Genomic DNA, 15,989 nt, shown 5'->3' with positions numbered 1-15,989 from the left:
AGATGGACTCTTCAACTTACAAGAGGTGACAAGTTCTAGGAAAGGTGAAAGAAGCATAGAAGGTATAGAAGCCCAAAGAGGGGCACCAACCACACACAGGGGCAGGAGAGAGTGATGAAGGAACGTTTCCTGCGGTAGTGATTTCTAAGCTTATATAGAGGGATGGGTAGCCGTAGGTCAGGTGATATAGGCAAGGGCATTCTAGGCTGAGAAAATAGCACAGGTGCTGCCATGAAGCTAAGAGAAAGCAAATCATAGTCTAGAAACTGGAAGTGGTTTAGTGTTCTTACAGCACAGCATGAAAGAGAAAGTGGACTTGGACACTAGTGAAGGCAGAGAAGTGTGCGGGGGCAGGCCAGGCAGCACCTCTTAAACCATTCTCAAGAGTTTGGACTGGATGGAGTCAAGAGTGGGACTAAAGAATTTTAGCACTGAATGTGGTCTTTGCTGTCATCTAGATTAATCCTCATTTCCAATATAAGAATCACCTCCACTTAAACATACAACAGTGTTTATGGAGCAACAAACCTGTGCCAGGCTGGGAACTGGGACATAAAGTGACAAATGTTCACTTGCTCAGCTTCTAATGGGGAAGAGAGACAAGCTACCAGGCAATTGTAAAGCCAAGTGTCAGACAGGGGACAACCTAGAATTGTGGGAGAACATGGAAAAATCGCAGAAACCAAGAGGTTCATGATTGAATGTAGAGCCCAGGGGCATCAGTTAGGGCTCTGCGGTAGGTGTGGGCGGGACTTGTGAACGTGATGGGATTTCACTCTTGTGATTAGGTGATGTTATATGACAAAGAGGAAGGGATGCTGCAGATGTAATGAAGGTCCCAAATCAGTCGACTTTGAAGTAGTCAAAAGGGAGATTGGCCTAGGTGGACCTCATCAGGCAGGTCCTTTAAAACAAGGTGCAGGCCTTCCATGAAGGAGAAATTCAAAGTGGCAGAGAGATTTTCCTGTTGGCCTTTAAGAAGGGAACTTACATGCTGTGGAGAGGGCCACAGGGCAGGGAACGGTGGGCAGCCTCTAAGAGCTGAGGGCCTCAGTCCTACACCATAGGGAACCGAATTGGGCCAACAGTATGCTTGGAGGACCCCGAGTCTCAGTGGAGATCACAGCCTTGGCTGAGAACTTGGCGAGACCCTGAACAAAGGACCCAGCTAACCCACACTTGGATGCCTCAACTGCAGAAAGTGAGATAGTAAGTTTGTGGCTTTTTGTTACAGAGCAAGTGACTAACAATCTCACCCAAAAAAAGCTCAGACAGAAGGATTTATTGGTCACATAACTGAAAAGCCCTTGCCCTCCTGCATCCTCTCCAGCTCTCAGCTGCGCACCTCTTCATGCTGACTGCACTCTCCCACGGGCCTTGGGGTCATGACATGACTGTGGCAGCTCCAGGTCTCACACACTTTCTTCATCTGACCCTGAGAAATACAGCCGAGTCATCCTTGTCCCAGCATTTCCAAGGAAAGACTTGGCGCATCTCACTGGCTCTGACTCTGTCACCTGCCTAGGCCTGAGCCAGTCACTGTGGCCACCGTGTGCTGAGTGGTTAGTCCTGAGTCCCATGCTCTGCCACTGAGACAAGGGTCCAAAACCTTGGGGCTGAGAGTGGGGAAGAGGTGGAAAAGAGTAATTTCAGTGATTGCCCTAGGATTTACAATACGCATCTTTAATTAACCAGTTTGCCTTCAAATAACATCCTGCTTCATGTATAGTATAAAGACCTTACGACAGCGGGCTCCCGGTTCCTCCCTTCCGTTCTTCATGCTCTTGTCACACACTTTACTTTCTTCTTGCAGAAGTCCCTTCTTCTGTTCCACTTCTCCTCCCACACCCCTCATCCCCACCCCACACATGCAGATAACCACTTAACTACATTCTCTCACTATAGTTTGCATTTTCTAGAATTTTATATGAATGCAATCATAAATATGTAGTCTTTTGTGTCTGGTTTTGACTCGGTATATTTTAAGATTATTTTAATAAGATTTTAAGATTAATCCATGTTGTTGATTGTATCAAGTTTATTCCTTTTTATTGCTCAATACTACATCATATCGATATACCACAATTCATTTATCCATATTTTTTATTTTTACATATACTATAAATATACAATTCATTGCTAATATGTTTGCTTTAGTTAAGGGGTTAGCAAAGGATGGCCCATCTGCAAGCCAAAACCAGGCCACCACCTGATTTTGTATGGCTCAGGAGCTAAAAATGGCTTTTACAACTTTAAATGATTGCGGAAAAAACAGTAGAATAATTTGTGGCATGTAAAAATCATATGAAATTCAAATCCTAGAGTCCATAAACTTTTATTGAAACACAGCTGTGTTTATTCATCTACCTCCTGTTTAACCGTGCCTTCACGCTACAAAAGTTGAGTGGTTGCAATAGAGATCATATGACCTGCAAAACCTAAAATATTTGCTCCTTTACAGAAAGTCTGCTGACCTCCTACTTTAGATGTCAGTTGTTTTTTTAAGGCAACTAAAAAATAGACTTTTTACTTTCAGTGCTCTCTTTTTCTTTTTGAGGAAGATTAGCCCTGAGCTAACTGCTGCCAATCCTCCTCTTTTTGCTGAGGAAGATGGGCCCTGCCCTGAGCTAACATCTGTGCCCATCTTCCTCTCAGTGCTCTTAATGTCGTTGTGTAGATCCAAGTTTCTGTCTGATGTATTCCTTCTGCCTGAAGAACCTCCTTTAACATTTCCTGCAGAGTCCATCTTCTAGAAGCCAATGTATTCCCTCAATATTTCTGAGAAAGGCTTTATTTCTCCTTCAACATTTTCACTAGGTAGAGGATTCTGGGTTGACAGGTTTTTGTTTTGTTTTTCCTTTTCAGCACTGAAATCACTCCATTGTCTCCTAGCTTGCATGTTTCCTGGCAAATTTTGCATGGTTTCTGAGAATTCTTAGCTTCCCCTGTATATAATGTGTCATTTTTTTCTCTGGGCTGCCCTTAAGATTTTCTCTGTCTTTTGTTTTAGCATTTTGAATATATGCCTAGTTGTGTGTATAAATTTATTCTGCTTGGTGTTCTTTGAGCTTCTTGGATCCGTCTTTTAGTTCTGGAATATTCTCAACCTTTATTTCTTCAAATGTTTCTTTTGCCCTGTTCTCTCTCTTCTCATGGGCATCTAACCACATGTTAGAACACATGATATCATCCCACAACTACTGGATACTGTTTTTTGTTTTTCCCTTCACTCTTTTCCCCCTTCAAGTTTCAGTGTGGGTCCTTTCTGTTGATCTGTCATCAAGTCCACTCCTTCTTTCCTAGGCTGTGTTGAGTCTACTGGTGAGCCCATGGAAGGTATTCTTCACCTCTGTTACTTTCTCATTTTTAGCACTTCCATTAGATTCTCTTATGGTTTCCATCGTTTTGCTGCTATTACACATCTGACCTTGTATGTTGTTCACTTTTTCTGTTAGAGCCTCTACTGTATCATAGTTTTTTTAAAATTTCCTATCAGATAGCCCCAACATCTATGTCATATCTGAGTCTGGTTTTCAAGACTGCTCTGTCTCTTGGGAGTGTGTTGTTCTCTTTTTGGTATGCCTTGTTAAGTTTTGGTGAAAATTGGACATCTTGTGTAGGACAGCAGAGGCCAAGGTAAAGGGTTTTTACACACGGAAATGACCACACCTTTCATCTTTTTTTTTCTTTTGAGGAAGACTGGCCCTGAGCTAACATCCATGCCCATCTTCCTCCACTTTATATGTGGGACACCTGCCTCAACATGGCTTGACAAGTGGTGTGTAGGTCTGCACCTGGGATCCAAACTGGTGAATCCCAGGCCGCCAAAGTGGAATGTGTGAACTTAATCGCTGCGCCACCGGGCTGGCCCTCACGGGCACACTTTCTCTTCTGTGAGGCCTTTAGTGTGGGGGTTTGAGCTAAGCTAGGTTAAGAGTCAGGCTGGGCTTGAGGTTTACTGTTGTTATGGTTACCACCATTGCAAGACAAGTTTTGAATTCCTCTAATGATACCTTGGACTTAGGGTGCAGGCTGGTTTGCCAGAGGGCCCCCCCCCCCAACACAAAGTCTGCTCTGCCCTCAGCTTTAGGTCTTCCCTTCGTGCTGTGCCACAGACAGTCTTTCCATGCCCTTGTCCCTCTCCTAGCAGTATCGTTACTTCTTACTCATTGCTTGTTAGCTTAACTTGGTAGGTGGGGGAGGAGGGCGTTGTCTGTTCTTCTGATTAAGTCTCAGTCTGTCAGGCGCTGTCCCCCTGGGTCTTGGGGGTACGGCCTCCTTAGTGCTTCAGTTCCAGCTGTAGTTCTGGGGGAGTATGTATTCCTGCCCCTGCCCAAGGGTAGTCTTTTTCTTCTGCCCCTATTTTATTCCCGGAGGTGCAAGGGGATTTCACCAGTGCCATCAGGGTGACAGTGTTTGCTGCCTTCCCCTCCGCGGATTACGACTTTTGTTCAGTAGGGGAGACAGGGAAGAAGGGTCTGGTGGAGCATGGTGATCCTTCCACAGCAGCTGCTATTCCCTTTCTACAGATCGTTACCATGACACATTTCATTGAAACTTTCTCCAATCTTTTGTGGGCTCCCAGGTGAAAAACCCTGAAGAGAGTGAAGACTCCTACAATTTGTGGCCCGCTCTCTCACCAGTGCCCACTCTTCTTACTAAAGTGTCCACTTGTGTTTCTGTCAGGTAACCAGTGCTCATCTCTTATCTCTGCCATCTTGTGCCTGTCTCTCTTTAGATTTGGGGCCGTTTGATTGCCCTGTGACCTCAGCTCTCCATAAGACTTCTCCTCATACGCCCATCTCTAAACCAGTGACAATTACCCGAGTCACATTGGGACAGGGTGGACATCCCCCATCCCCCAAATTGGGGCTCTGTCAACAAAGAGGAAAGGGAGGAATGGCTGATGGGACAGAACCAATACTGTCTGCAATCAGGAGTCTTTGAAAAACTTTTAAGCAAGGGACTGAGATGAGAAAATTTACGTTTTTCAAAGACTTCTCTGGCTGCAAGGTATAGGATGAAATCAGTAATCAAAAGAGGGATGGCTAAGAAGGCATTCAGATCAGTTATCTGCTGTGATAACTGAGGCAAGAGGATGGTGGTCTGGATGAGGGATTTGGTAGTTGGATTGGTGGGAACTGGATGCATTCAAGATAAAAATCCATTTATTAAAATTTAGTTTACTTTAAAAAAAACAGAATAATACATAGTTTTAAAAGTAAACAGTGCTATTATGTTAACAATAACAATAAAAAGAGTAGCCTTACCTTTCCAATTTCCCACTCCCAGAACTAACTATGGTAGTTTTACTATTTACCTTCCTATTTGAAAATAACATGCACACAGTACTAACTGTTGATTTTTCCATCTTAGGCACTTTTCACTTTCCATTATAAAAGATGAGCGTTTAGTGCTCTTAAACTACTCATCCCTGTTACTGCACGTCCATACTTCCCATCACTCACCCTTTCACTGCAATTATACTGTAATCTTGGTTAGATCAATAGTGTTTCTATTATGACTATATAAATGCTATTCACAACCGAGCCAGCAGTATATTTAATTTTCCTTCTTTTCACAACTTCTCTTCCCTCTAGAGTTTACAGTTACTTCTTTGGTTTGTTTTAGTTTGCTTAGTTTTTGTTTTACACTTTTAAACATTTGAACTCTAACATACTGAGGAATGCTCCAAACACTAATGTACAGTTTAGCAAACTCTAGAGCAAACACACGTAACCACCACCCAGATAAACAGAACATTATAACATTCTACATTATGTATATATATATGTATGTATATAAAGTAGTAACATTATACATACATACACTGCGCCACATAATTCTGCATAGCTCTCTCAACACAGGAGGGTGCACATTCACTGCTCCATTGATGTTGGGCTTGGCTATGTGACTTGCTTTGGCCAAGGGGATGATAGTACATGTGACACAAGCAGAAGCTTGAAAAGTGCTTGTGTGATTTCATTTGGCCTTTTATGCTCCTCCATGAGAAAAGCATGCCCCGCATACCTGTTGCAGCTTTAGCATGGGATCCAGAAGGAACCACGTGGAACAAACCCAAGTCTAATCAGCATAGGAACCCAGCCCAGCGAAACCTCAACCAGAAGAATTGCTTGGCTGAACCCAGTTTAGATCAGTCAAACTAAAGTTGACTTAGAGATTTGTGTGTTTTTTTGTGTGTGACTTAGATGTTTTTGTTGAAAGGACAAGAGAGCAAAGGCAAGAGAGAGCAAAAGTTGATCTGTACTGACCGGCTAGAAAGCTGGTCAGGGATTCCTGGCAGCACAGCTTTGCAAAGGCAGTCCAGGCAGCACTGAAGAACTGAGCCAGGAGTCATGGGTTCTGCTCCCAGTGTGGGCCCTGGGAGCTCAAACTTGCTAAGGCTGGTCTCTCCCTAGCCAGCTCTGGCATCCCCTCCTCTGGGAAGCCTTCTCTGACCAGTCTCCCTTCCCCAAGAGTTCAGGACTCCTTTCTTGCTATGAGTTTTTCTGTGACATTTATCTTAATCTCACCTCCCAGAGGCAACTACAGCTAATATTTTGTTTTCTTCCAATTTTTTTCCCCAGAGGCAGCCTTTTCAAGTGCCAGGGGATTGTTTCAGTTTTCATCTTGAAGGGCCCTGAGATATCTCCTATTTCCCCTGGGGCATTCAAACCCTATCCCCTAGCCTCTGAGGCCCATCGATGTCCAAGCATGGTGTCATGGGGGCCACTGTGACTTCTATACTTACTTACCTTCAGGATGAATTCTGTCTTCCTTTCTGCCACCTGGGAATCTCCATTTCTTTCTTTGAAATTGGCTATTTATTTGAAAGTAAATTGTGTTAAAATCAGCATTCTCACATATTTGGAGCAGGAGATGGGTACTTACCTGAGTTAGCTCAAGCTATCATGTTGCCTGGCAACCTGCTTTTTTTTCCTGGGAAACGTTTTTTTTTAATAGTTCAAATTATCCCATATACACAATTTTGTTTTCCACTTTTCTGTTTGACAGTAACACATATCCCTGTAGCCTTGTGTCTCATCTCTCAATGCCCAGTGTTTAGCAAAGGGGCAGGCTGTTTGTTGAAGGGCATCTAACATAAATAAATGAACTCTGGAAAGACCAGTCAAGAAGGTGAGTGTGTAAGGAACCCCGGGCTGAGGGGAGGGAGCTGAGTGGCTGAGTGGGGACCAGCATGAGGTAAACATTAGGGTGTGGAGAGCTATGGGTATTCAGGCTTCTGCGTAGGAAGCTCCCTGTGGAGTTCCTGGAACTGTCTGACACACAGACACAAGGCCCTCCCTATCTAGATAAGTGTACAAATGTTTATCTATAGCTGAGACTGAGCCACAGGGTGGGCTAAGGGACCCACTTACCAAGCCGCTGCTGCTGCTTTTCCTTTTTCTCCTTAGAGGAGCCAAAAACGCTCTGTCAGAGCAGCTGACGCAAGAACGAAGCTGAGTGAGAAACACCCAGTCCCCTGAGGAACTTCTCTAAGAAACGGACTGCCATCCTATAAACTCCCATCTGGAGGGACCTGGGGAAGAGTTTCTCACATTGAAGCCACTAAAAATCCCTGGTGGTTATGCCACAGGGAGGCCAATCCAGTTTGTAATTTGCTACAAGGGAAAATTATTTGGCTTTCAGTAGAGAAATTACAAATTCAGAGGCGACAGAGTGCTAGAATCTCAGAGGGGAAGCCTGAGAGGGGTCAGAACAGGGCAACGCTGGCCTTCATGCACACTGACTTGCATCTGTTGAATACCTGTCATATTTAACACATGTATTTTTTCTTCTACAACAAAACTTTACTGCCATCTACTGTAAAACTGTAGGAAAAATACACAAATTGATGGCATCCCTATAGAGGTGGCATCTTTTTTCCGCACATAATCTGTACAACTTAATTCAGAGTGTAAACCAGCATTTAGTCCAACTCTACCACATGCCAGATACTGTGCTGAGCACTTTCCATACATTTATCACATCCAATCTGAACCACCACCCTAAGAAATAGGTATTTATACCCCATTTTACAGATGTAGAAAATATTAGGACCTCTGAGGAAGGAAGGAAGAGAAGAAAATATGATTAGGAAAGGGCAAAAGGGGCTTCATCTGTATCGATAATACAGACTTAACTTGGACGGTTCATGGGTGTATTAGAGCTTCCTGATAACTTGGTATATGTCTAAAATGTTTTACAAGAATAATTTAAATCACTGTGAAGATTCAGAGAGGTTAAGTAACTGATCCAACACTGCACAGCCAGACAGAACTCTGATTAGAACCACATTTGCAGTTCTACTAGGTTGCTTCTCTGATTAAATTTACAGAGAATCACAGTAAGGTTATAAAATCTACAAACTACTTGTCTACATTAAGATTGACCCCAGAACCAGATTATCTTATGACACTCTCTATATTATCTGTTCTATTTGGAGAAAAGTCTGAATTTCATATTTTATACATGTGGTAGAAAGCAGGGATATTCCAGCATCTAATTCTATTAAATTGGTCAAGATCATTGCTTAGCCTTCAGTCACTTAGGATTTCACCAAGGGCTCATTAAATAAATATTTTCTTGTCATGTTAATTCAGTCTGGCCTGTGGCTTATAGTTAGAGCAACAAACCTAAGGGCAAGGTTCTTCTGGTCTTGAAATGCTCTTTAGGCAAGAATACTTCCATTAACTTATGTGTGTGGGGGGGTGGTGGAGGAAGTGGCAGTGGAGGATGGGATTACCATTTACTGAGCAACTATTATGAGCCTCGCATGGTGCTAAGCGCTTTCCTTGTGGTACTCCATTCAATCCTCTTGAATCCTGAGGGATATTGGCCCACTTTTTACAAAAGGTTTTTATGAGGATGCATAGATTAGTAAGACAAGGTCATCAGGGAGTTTACATGCAGGTAGGGAGACAATTTAACAAAACAATAATCAAAGTTCAGGTGTTATGAGGAAAAGGGCAAGGGGCTAGTGATGGCAGTGATGGGAGCAGGGAGAGGTGACTTTAGACAGAGTGGGGCACCAGCCTGACCCACTTTTTGAGGAGGGAACCAAGGATTACTCTACTTCAAAGCCTTTTGATTAACTTTTTCCTCATGCAGAGACCGACCCTGGGAAAATAGCCTCTTCAGCATGCATGTCACAGATGGCCAGCCACAGCCCTGAAGCTGAGGCACAAGCGAGGAGGAAATCACCAGCAGGGAAGTAGGCAAGGACTGCCGATTAAATAACTACTCAAACCCAATTCTTCTCTCGGAAGAGAATCTGCTGGTGGGAATCTGTAGGCAGTGGTGACAAAACGATTTTTCAAGAGTTGCTCAAATGGTCAGTTCCATTTATAAAACCAAACTTGACAACAGGTGAAGCAAGAAGAAATTTAAAGACTGAAAGGAAATCAAAACCCCCAAATCTGTCAACCAATCTCCAATCTGCTCTATTTTAGGACTACAATAATTAGCCATATCCTGAAGATCCAATTTTACAAAATACATACCTGTCTCTAATAGGCCTACCCTAACAATTTAATCTTCCTACCTATCTCATGTATAAAATGGGAATAAATGTTAGAAATCAAAGTTCACATAAGTCAGGCATTTTAGATACAAGATATTACACAATGGTTCCTTTTATCTAAACCGCACTTCTCAATTGTAACATTAATAATACGTGGATACCATAAAATAGTATGCAGTGAACATTTAAAGGAAACCTGAAATAGGGGAAAGCAGCATTTCCTCTGGTTCCATTTTTAAAAATTGTGGTTGAGCAAGAAAGAATAAGTGGCAATTCAAGTGTATTCAAGTGGCAATTCCAGAGTGGCAGCTCTTGTAGAATTTACTCATTTGGCATTGATAAGCAAGTAAACCGTTTCACCTTTTACCACCCTTTTCATAGTTTCTAATTAAGCTGCCAAATATGTTCCCATAAGCTCACCAGCACACCTCATTCCAGGCCCCAAGACTTTTGCAAGTTGCCTCCAAGGCTGACCTTCCACAGGGCTTACTGCCATTCACTCAATACTGGTCTTTTCTGCCAATGAACAAGCTATCTCCATGGGCCTTTTCATTTAAGCACCGCTGAAACTTTCTAAAATCAGCGTCAGAGCTGAACAGGAACTCAGAAGACACCTCACCCAGTCTTCCCCTGACCAGAGATCATACTGTGAATTACTTGCAAAGTCAGGACCAAGGACCAATCCTCCATACTCGGGTGGGGGGGGGGGGGGGCAGGGGAATTAGGTTTATCAAGGGCATAACAGGTGTCCAGATACCTGACATTTACTCTCATTCAATCCCAAGGAAGCAGTGCCCCATTTTATGGATGATGAAACCGATTCAGAAGTTAAGTAACTTGCCAAGAAGCTAAGTACATGACAAGGGCAGGAATGAAACCAATCCTGTTTAGCAACAACATCATGCTCTCTTCACTGTTACTTCGAGGTCAAAAACTCCCAGACTTCAGTGCTTCTCGACCAATCTTAATCCATCCCACTTCACATCTCCACAACCCAATATGAAATTCAAAGCACCTAAGAACTAAGCCATCTGTCACACACGGTGTCGGTTGGAGAAGCATACTGCTCAGGCTGCAGGGACATTTCATTTGTTTAAATGTTTTTATTTAAAAAAAAATTAAAGACCTTCATGGCACAACTTCTTCCCAGCACAGTTATGTTTTAGTTATACCAATTACAATACAATTACAACCAATAAATCGGGGCGGGGGGAGGGGCACTTCTGACTTCAAACTTAAAAAAAGGAGGGCCACTTCAAACAAAGTTAAAAAAATACTTAAAAAACCTTTCAAAGTAATTGCCAACACACTGTCTTATACTGGCATTCCATTTCCGGCCATCTAATCAATGCAGATACAGGTAGTGCTGAGAAAGTGTCCCAATACAAGGTGTACAGATGAGGTAATTTACAACAACGCAGAAGTTGTTACTCTGTAAACCCTGCCCCCCACCCACCCAACTGGGTCTTTTTTTTTTTTCCCATGCTTCTGCAGTGACTCCTTAAGTAGCATTTTAAAAACTTCTGTTTATTTTAAAAGGCTCTTGGGTGGCATTTCAGAGTCCTCTGCATTCACCTTCGGTTTCTAGCAAGGTCTGATGCGTATGAGGAGGTCCAGCTGTGTGCAGCCCCCAACATCAGCCTCAGCTACACCTAGATTCTCTGAGCTACAAGGGTGGGATGCGAAGTCCTGATTTACAACCCTCCTCCCCACCTCAAAGGAAAGAATTCATTAGTCATAAGTGTCCTGGTCAATCACAATCCAGTGCAAACGTAATCACAAATTGCATCTCTGGCACATCCGGTGCTTTTAGCTTCTGCACAAATTCAACATGGTAACCCTCACAGCATTCTAGGGCATAAAAGGGTCAAGAACAATAAATATCCACTGTAAGTGGCCACAAGGAAGAAAATCACCCTGCCACACAGTCAGAATGTTTTCCCTACTGTTGAGAAGCATTATAAAAGGAGGCTTTAGCTTCCTCTGGAGTTTACCATTATATTCACTAAAGCCGCCACCTTGATAAAGTTACTAAAGCCAAGATGGGTTACAAAGTTAGGTAAGTTCATTAAATTCAACTCCTCAAACAATTATGTTTATCTATGACGCCCAGGTGAGAAAGGCCTGTGAATCTATAAAGGTAGGAGAATGGGGAACTAAGACTTTAGGCCTTAAAATATGTTGGAAGAATTTCTCCTAGTCCCCACAAGCAGCTACTGTAATGAATAACAGGAAAAAATACAGAGCTGATGGTTTTGCTATTGTGCTTAAAAAACTAGGCTTCCTCAGTGAAGCACCTGATAAACTTAGGTGGTTGGATTACAGTGGAAAATCCACTTTACACACACACAAACACACAAAAACTGGCGACTTTTTCCATCCCCAATCCCTGCACTGCTGAGACACAAAATGAGTTTTATGGCAAAGGATCCTTAATCCCCAGAGATGCTTTGGCTTGTGGTGCTTTTTTAAGGCCTCTCTGCCCTGCCCAGTACCATGGGTCAAACAAGGGGTGTACAAAAATGGCGGCCTTGGGAAGCCTCCACGGTACAGGGCTGCAGGCCCCTCGGATGTGAACGTGAGACACCCACCCAGCGAGACCTTTACACAGGGAACTTAAATCTAACCTTGATAAATAAAACCAAACGTTTATTTACACCAAAGAATTCCAACACTGGATCTTTCACATATGAAGAACAAAGTATTATATATATACACACAGCAAGGGGTGGCAGGGCTGTAACAAGAGAGTTTAGTTTTCCCACAATTACAGGTCTACCATTTCAGTTTCACTGGAGATAGTGGCTCTGCTCCTACCTCTCAGATACATTTACAAGACTGAAGGGCAGGTCTTCTCACTGGATGGCATGAGAGGGAAGGGGAAGGCAGGAGGAAAAGAAGGTAGAAAGCTTAAAATGAAACTCAGTGTGGCCACATCTCCCATTAGCTCTTAAAGACTTGCTAACATGAAACCTATATATAGACAGTATTTTCTTTTGTGAAAAGCAATAAGTTATGCCCAGTAACTAACTGAATTCAAAATGGCCAAGTCAAAGAAAACTGAAAAAGACTTTGCCTTCCCTCTCCTACCAGCTATAGAACGTGTCAGGAAACGAAAAGGGAGAGAATCAAGGAGAAGAGCTCGGGAGGGAAGGAATTAACATTGCAAACTAAACTGAAACTAAAATTCTAAGTGAGCTGGATTTAGGGTTAGGTCAACAAGACATGATTCATACTGAACATGAGTTTTCAGGACCTGTCTGCACTTTGGGTAGATTTTTTAGCATCTCAATGTAACTAGGACATGTTTCCACTAGATTTACCAGGATAAGCCCACTGAAGCACTTTGGGAGTAAAGTGGTATCAGTGACCAGCAGTATGCTCCTCTTAGAGGTTGGGTACCCCCTTCCTCCTTCCTTCCCTCCTCCCTTGAAGAAGCTATATTTTTGTAATCTCTGGAGAAGAGCATGAGATACAAACCCCCCAAAGTGTGGGATGGTGGGGGAGAAACGGTGGGCATGGGAATAAATCTCCACCCGAATGCAGCAGCCGGGATTGAGGCTGGTTTCTTTGTTCTTTAGTGATGAGGAACTGAATTTGGAAGGGGAGAAAAAAATTTGTCCATGAAATATTCCACCTGCAGGTAATTCTTCAGGGAGTCCCCTGAGTTATGAAAAGTTCGAGTTAAAAAAAAAGAAAGAAAAAAAAGAAAAAAAGAAAATCAGCCTATTATAATTTTTTTTTTTATGACTGAACTACTATAAATCCACAAGCAACGGTTCAGACACGGTGCTTCTGAAGTATTTCACCCCTCCCCGCCAGGCGCAAGCTGCATCAAGGAGAGAGTGGACTCCCCCACCTCTGCTCAGGCATCAGGAGACAGAAGGGGCCATTACTGCTGAGCGCCAGCGGCAGCTGGAACAGGCATCCCAAGGGGGTTGGCAGAAGCAATCACTGGTGAGCCTGCCAGAGGTCCGAGGGGTGAAGGGGTTGGCACTGAAGAAATCCCTGAAAGAAAACAGCCGACAGTGAGCCAGAGACACCAACTGTGGAAATTTTAGTCACTAGTTTTTGATAGCACCCATCTCAAAAGTGACACAATAATAATTCTCTTCTTATTAAAGGCCTTCCTTAGCCAGATCTTTACAAATTAAGTCTAATTTCAAATTAAATCCTCACACATTAAAATAGTAAATTTAAAAGACAGGTAAAGAAATCTAAGCTTGGATAATTTAAGCCGTTTGTCCAAGGCACACTGCTAATAAGCAGCAACTATGCTTGGATTTCAACCCAGGCCTGTCCAGGGCTGCACTGTCCAACCAGACTTTCTGCTCCATAACCTGGGCCAACTTGGTGGCCACTAGCCACACGTGGCTACTGAGAATTTAAAATGGGGCTACTGCAACTAAGGAACTGATTTTAAAAGTGTACTTGATTTTAATTAACTTAAATAGCCCCATGTGGCAGTCACCGCCACACTGAACGGCAGGGCTGGTGCCGAGTTCACGCACTCTTCTCACACCACGCCACCCGCTTGGTTGGCAGCTTTCAAAATTACTAAGTCATTTGCAGTGGGAAAAGGAACATTTTTCACCTCTAAGCTAAAGTAAGTGTTTTAGAATTTATTTCCATTTAGTTTCTTCCACTCATCTGATGACCAGAGTTACTTGTTAGATTGCCCTCAGCCAGCCAGTTCCTTAATTTTCAAAATGTTATATATATATTTTGAACAGGTAATATGTTTACATGCCTCAAAATACAAAAGGTTCAAAAGAGTACTGAAAAAGCTCCCTTGCCCTGTTGCTTGGCCAACTTATGACACCATTTTCGGGGTGTATGCTTCCAGAAATATTTTATGCATATACATGAACATAATTTTATAAGAATATTCATATAAGAATCATATATAAGAATGTGATTATGTATTCTTGCCCACTCCTGGTCTTGGACATGGTTTTGCATCTTGCTTTTTTCATTTCATATTGTGGAGCTAGAAAACAACATGAAACACTCATTCTTTTCTCTGGCTATGTAGCATTCCCATAATGGGTGTCCCATAATTCATTTAACCAGTTCCCTACTGAGAGCTGTTTTCAATGTTTTGCTCTTACAAATAAGGCTACAATGGGTAACCTTGGATATACATCATTTTGCACATAGGCAAGATACTCAAGAGGATAAATTCTAAAAAGCAGCTAGTTCTTTAAAAAAGAATTGGGACACCAGCAATTCTCAGAGGGCGTCTGAGTAAATGCCCTCACTACCACCAGTGCACTCACGTGGATGTTGCATACCTATCTAACTCTTAGGGGATGTGCCTATGGTTTCTTTAGAATAATTGTGTAACTCTGTAAAAAAAACTCGCTCTAAATCGTGATGACTCAACAATTATGAAAAATAATCTCATATAACCCTTTACAATCTACTAGGCACACTGTAGTTGCTCTGGAAAAAATCAGAGAACCACTGTTCTACACATATATACCTATGTACAAATCCCACCTCTACTCCCCCCACCCAATTTCTTAATCTTGTCTCTGAGGATCACGCAACTACTGTCACTCTAATCTGTGAGAGGAAAGGATCTCTTTTTAGTCTTCACGGCTTGTTGGGACTTTCAAGTACCTGAGAAAAATTTTCAGGATTCTGGCCTAGAAGAAACTGTTGATACACTACTCAAGGCAGTGTCACTAAAGTATACCAGGTGTCAAAAACATCCTGAAAGCTGGTGGGGAGAGCCACACGGGCCAATGTGTTACTAAGGCAATCGTTACAGAGATGAGGAGGTCCACAAGAAATCCCCACAAAGAGGGAGAAAAACTAATGATAATAATTGAGGTCAACCACCCCCCTGTTCCCCGCACTTAAAGGTAATTTACCAGTGAACTGACCTGACATCATATTGGCGCTGCTGACAGGCGTACTGCCCCCTGGCATGCTAGAGGAGCCCATTCGAGCCTGGTCCTTCACAACAGAGTCTAGAAAAGCGACAATAAGGGTAGGTTCTGTTATACTTGAAGGATTAACTAACTGTCTAGGGCCTTAAAGCAGTCATTCTCACTCTTTGCACTTTATTTATAGTCCCTATTATTCCTAGAAGAACGTAAGGTGAAAACTGCCTTCACCATGAATTAGACAAGTAATATAAAATAGAATTATCTTTCCTGTAAGACTGGTAAAGGCCAACTCTTAAACTAAATGGTAGGAAGACGAGGTAATTATCCATAGTAGAGCTAATTTAAAACAAAACTGATTCCGTCAGGGTTTAAAGAGACAATACAATCTAACTGGCCTAGGCAGTAATATATTATCAGAGTGAATTGGTTTTACTGCAGTCCACAGCTCACCTGGTTAAGCATGGTGCCAAACAAGCCACAGCAATAGGTTTGTGCAAGTTAGTGCTATGATCACAGACTTCACTCTCCATCTCAATCGGCCTGTCAGTCTGTGATGGCTTCAAGACAAA

At 42.7% G+C, this 15,989-nt stretch overlaps 1 protein-coding gene and 1 long non-coding RNA gene across 3 annotated transcripts in view; both read right to left on the bottom strand.

Moving 5' to 3' along the window:
* Window positions 1-1,494: 1,494 nt before the first annotated feature.
* On the bottom strand, window positions 1,495-7,416 carry LOC138920254 (uncharacterized). Its single transcript, XR_011431116.1, has 3 exons — window positions 7,380-7,416; window positions 6,756-6,820; window positions 1,495-1,616 (listed from the first exon to the last, which is right to left on the bottom strand). It is a non-coding gene; the product is annotated as an uncharacterized lncRNA (long non-coding RNA).
* Window positions 7,417-10,606: 3,190 nt separating this feature from the next.
* CSNK2A1 (casein kinase 2 alpha 1) overlaps window positions 10,607-15,989 on the bottom strand; it is a 54,049-nt gene continuing 48,666 nt past the window's right edge. For both annotated transcript variants that reach the window (XM_023626271.2, XM_070248008.1), the window contains exons 12-13: window positions 15,415-15,501; window positions 10,607-13,531 (exon numbers count right to left, since the gene is read on the bottom strand). In XM_023626271.2, coding sequence (XP_023482039.2) covers window positions 13,416-13,531; window positions 15,415-15,501 — 203 coding nt within the window. In that variant the 3' untranslated portion in view covers window positions 10,607-13,415. The remainder of the gene's footprint in view (window positions 13,532-15,414; window positions 15,502-15,989) is intronic.

Source organism: Equus caballus, chromosome 22 (assembly GCF_041296265.1).
Source record: "Equus caballus isolate H_3958 breed thoroughbred chromosome 22, TB-T2T, whole genome shotgun sequence".
Lineage (NCBI taxonomy): Eukaryota > Metazoa > Chordata > Mammalia > Perissodactyla > Equidae > Equus > Equus caballus.
The sequence above is the reverse complement of the archived record's forward strand: the minus strand, read 5'-3'. Positions and strand labels throughout refer to the sequence as shown.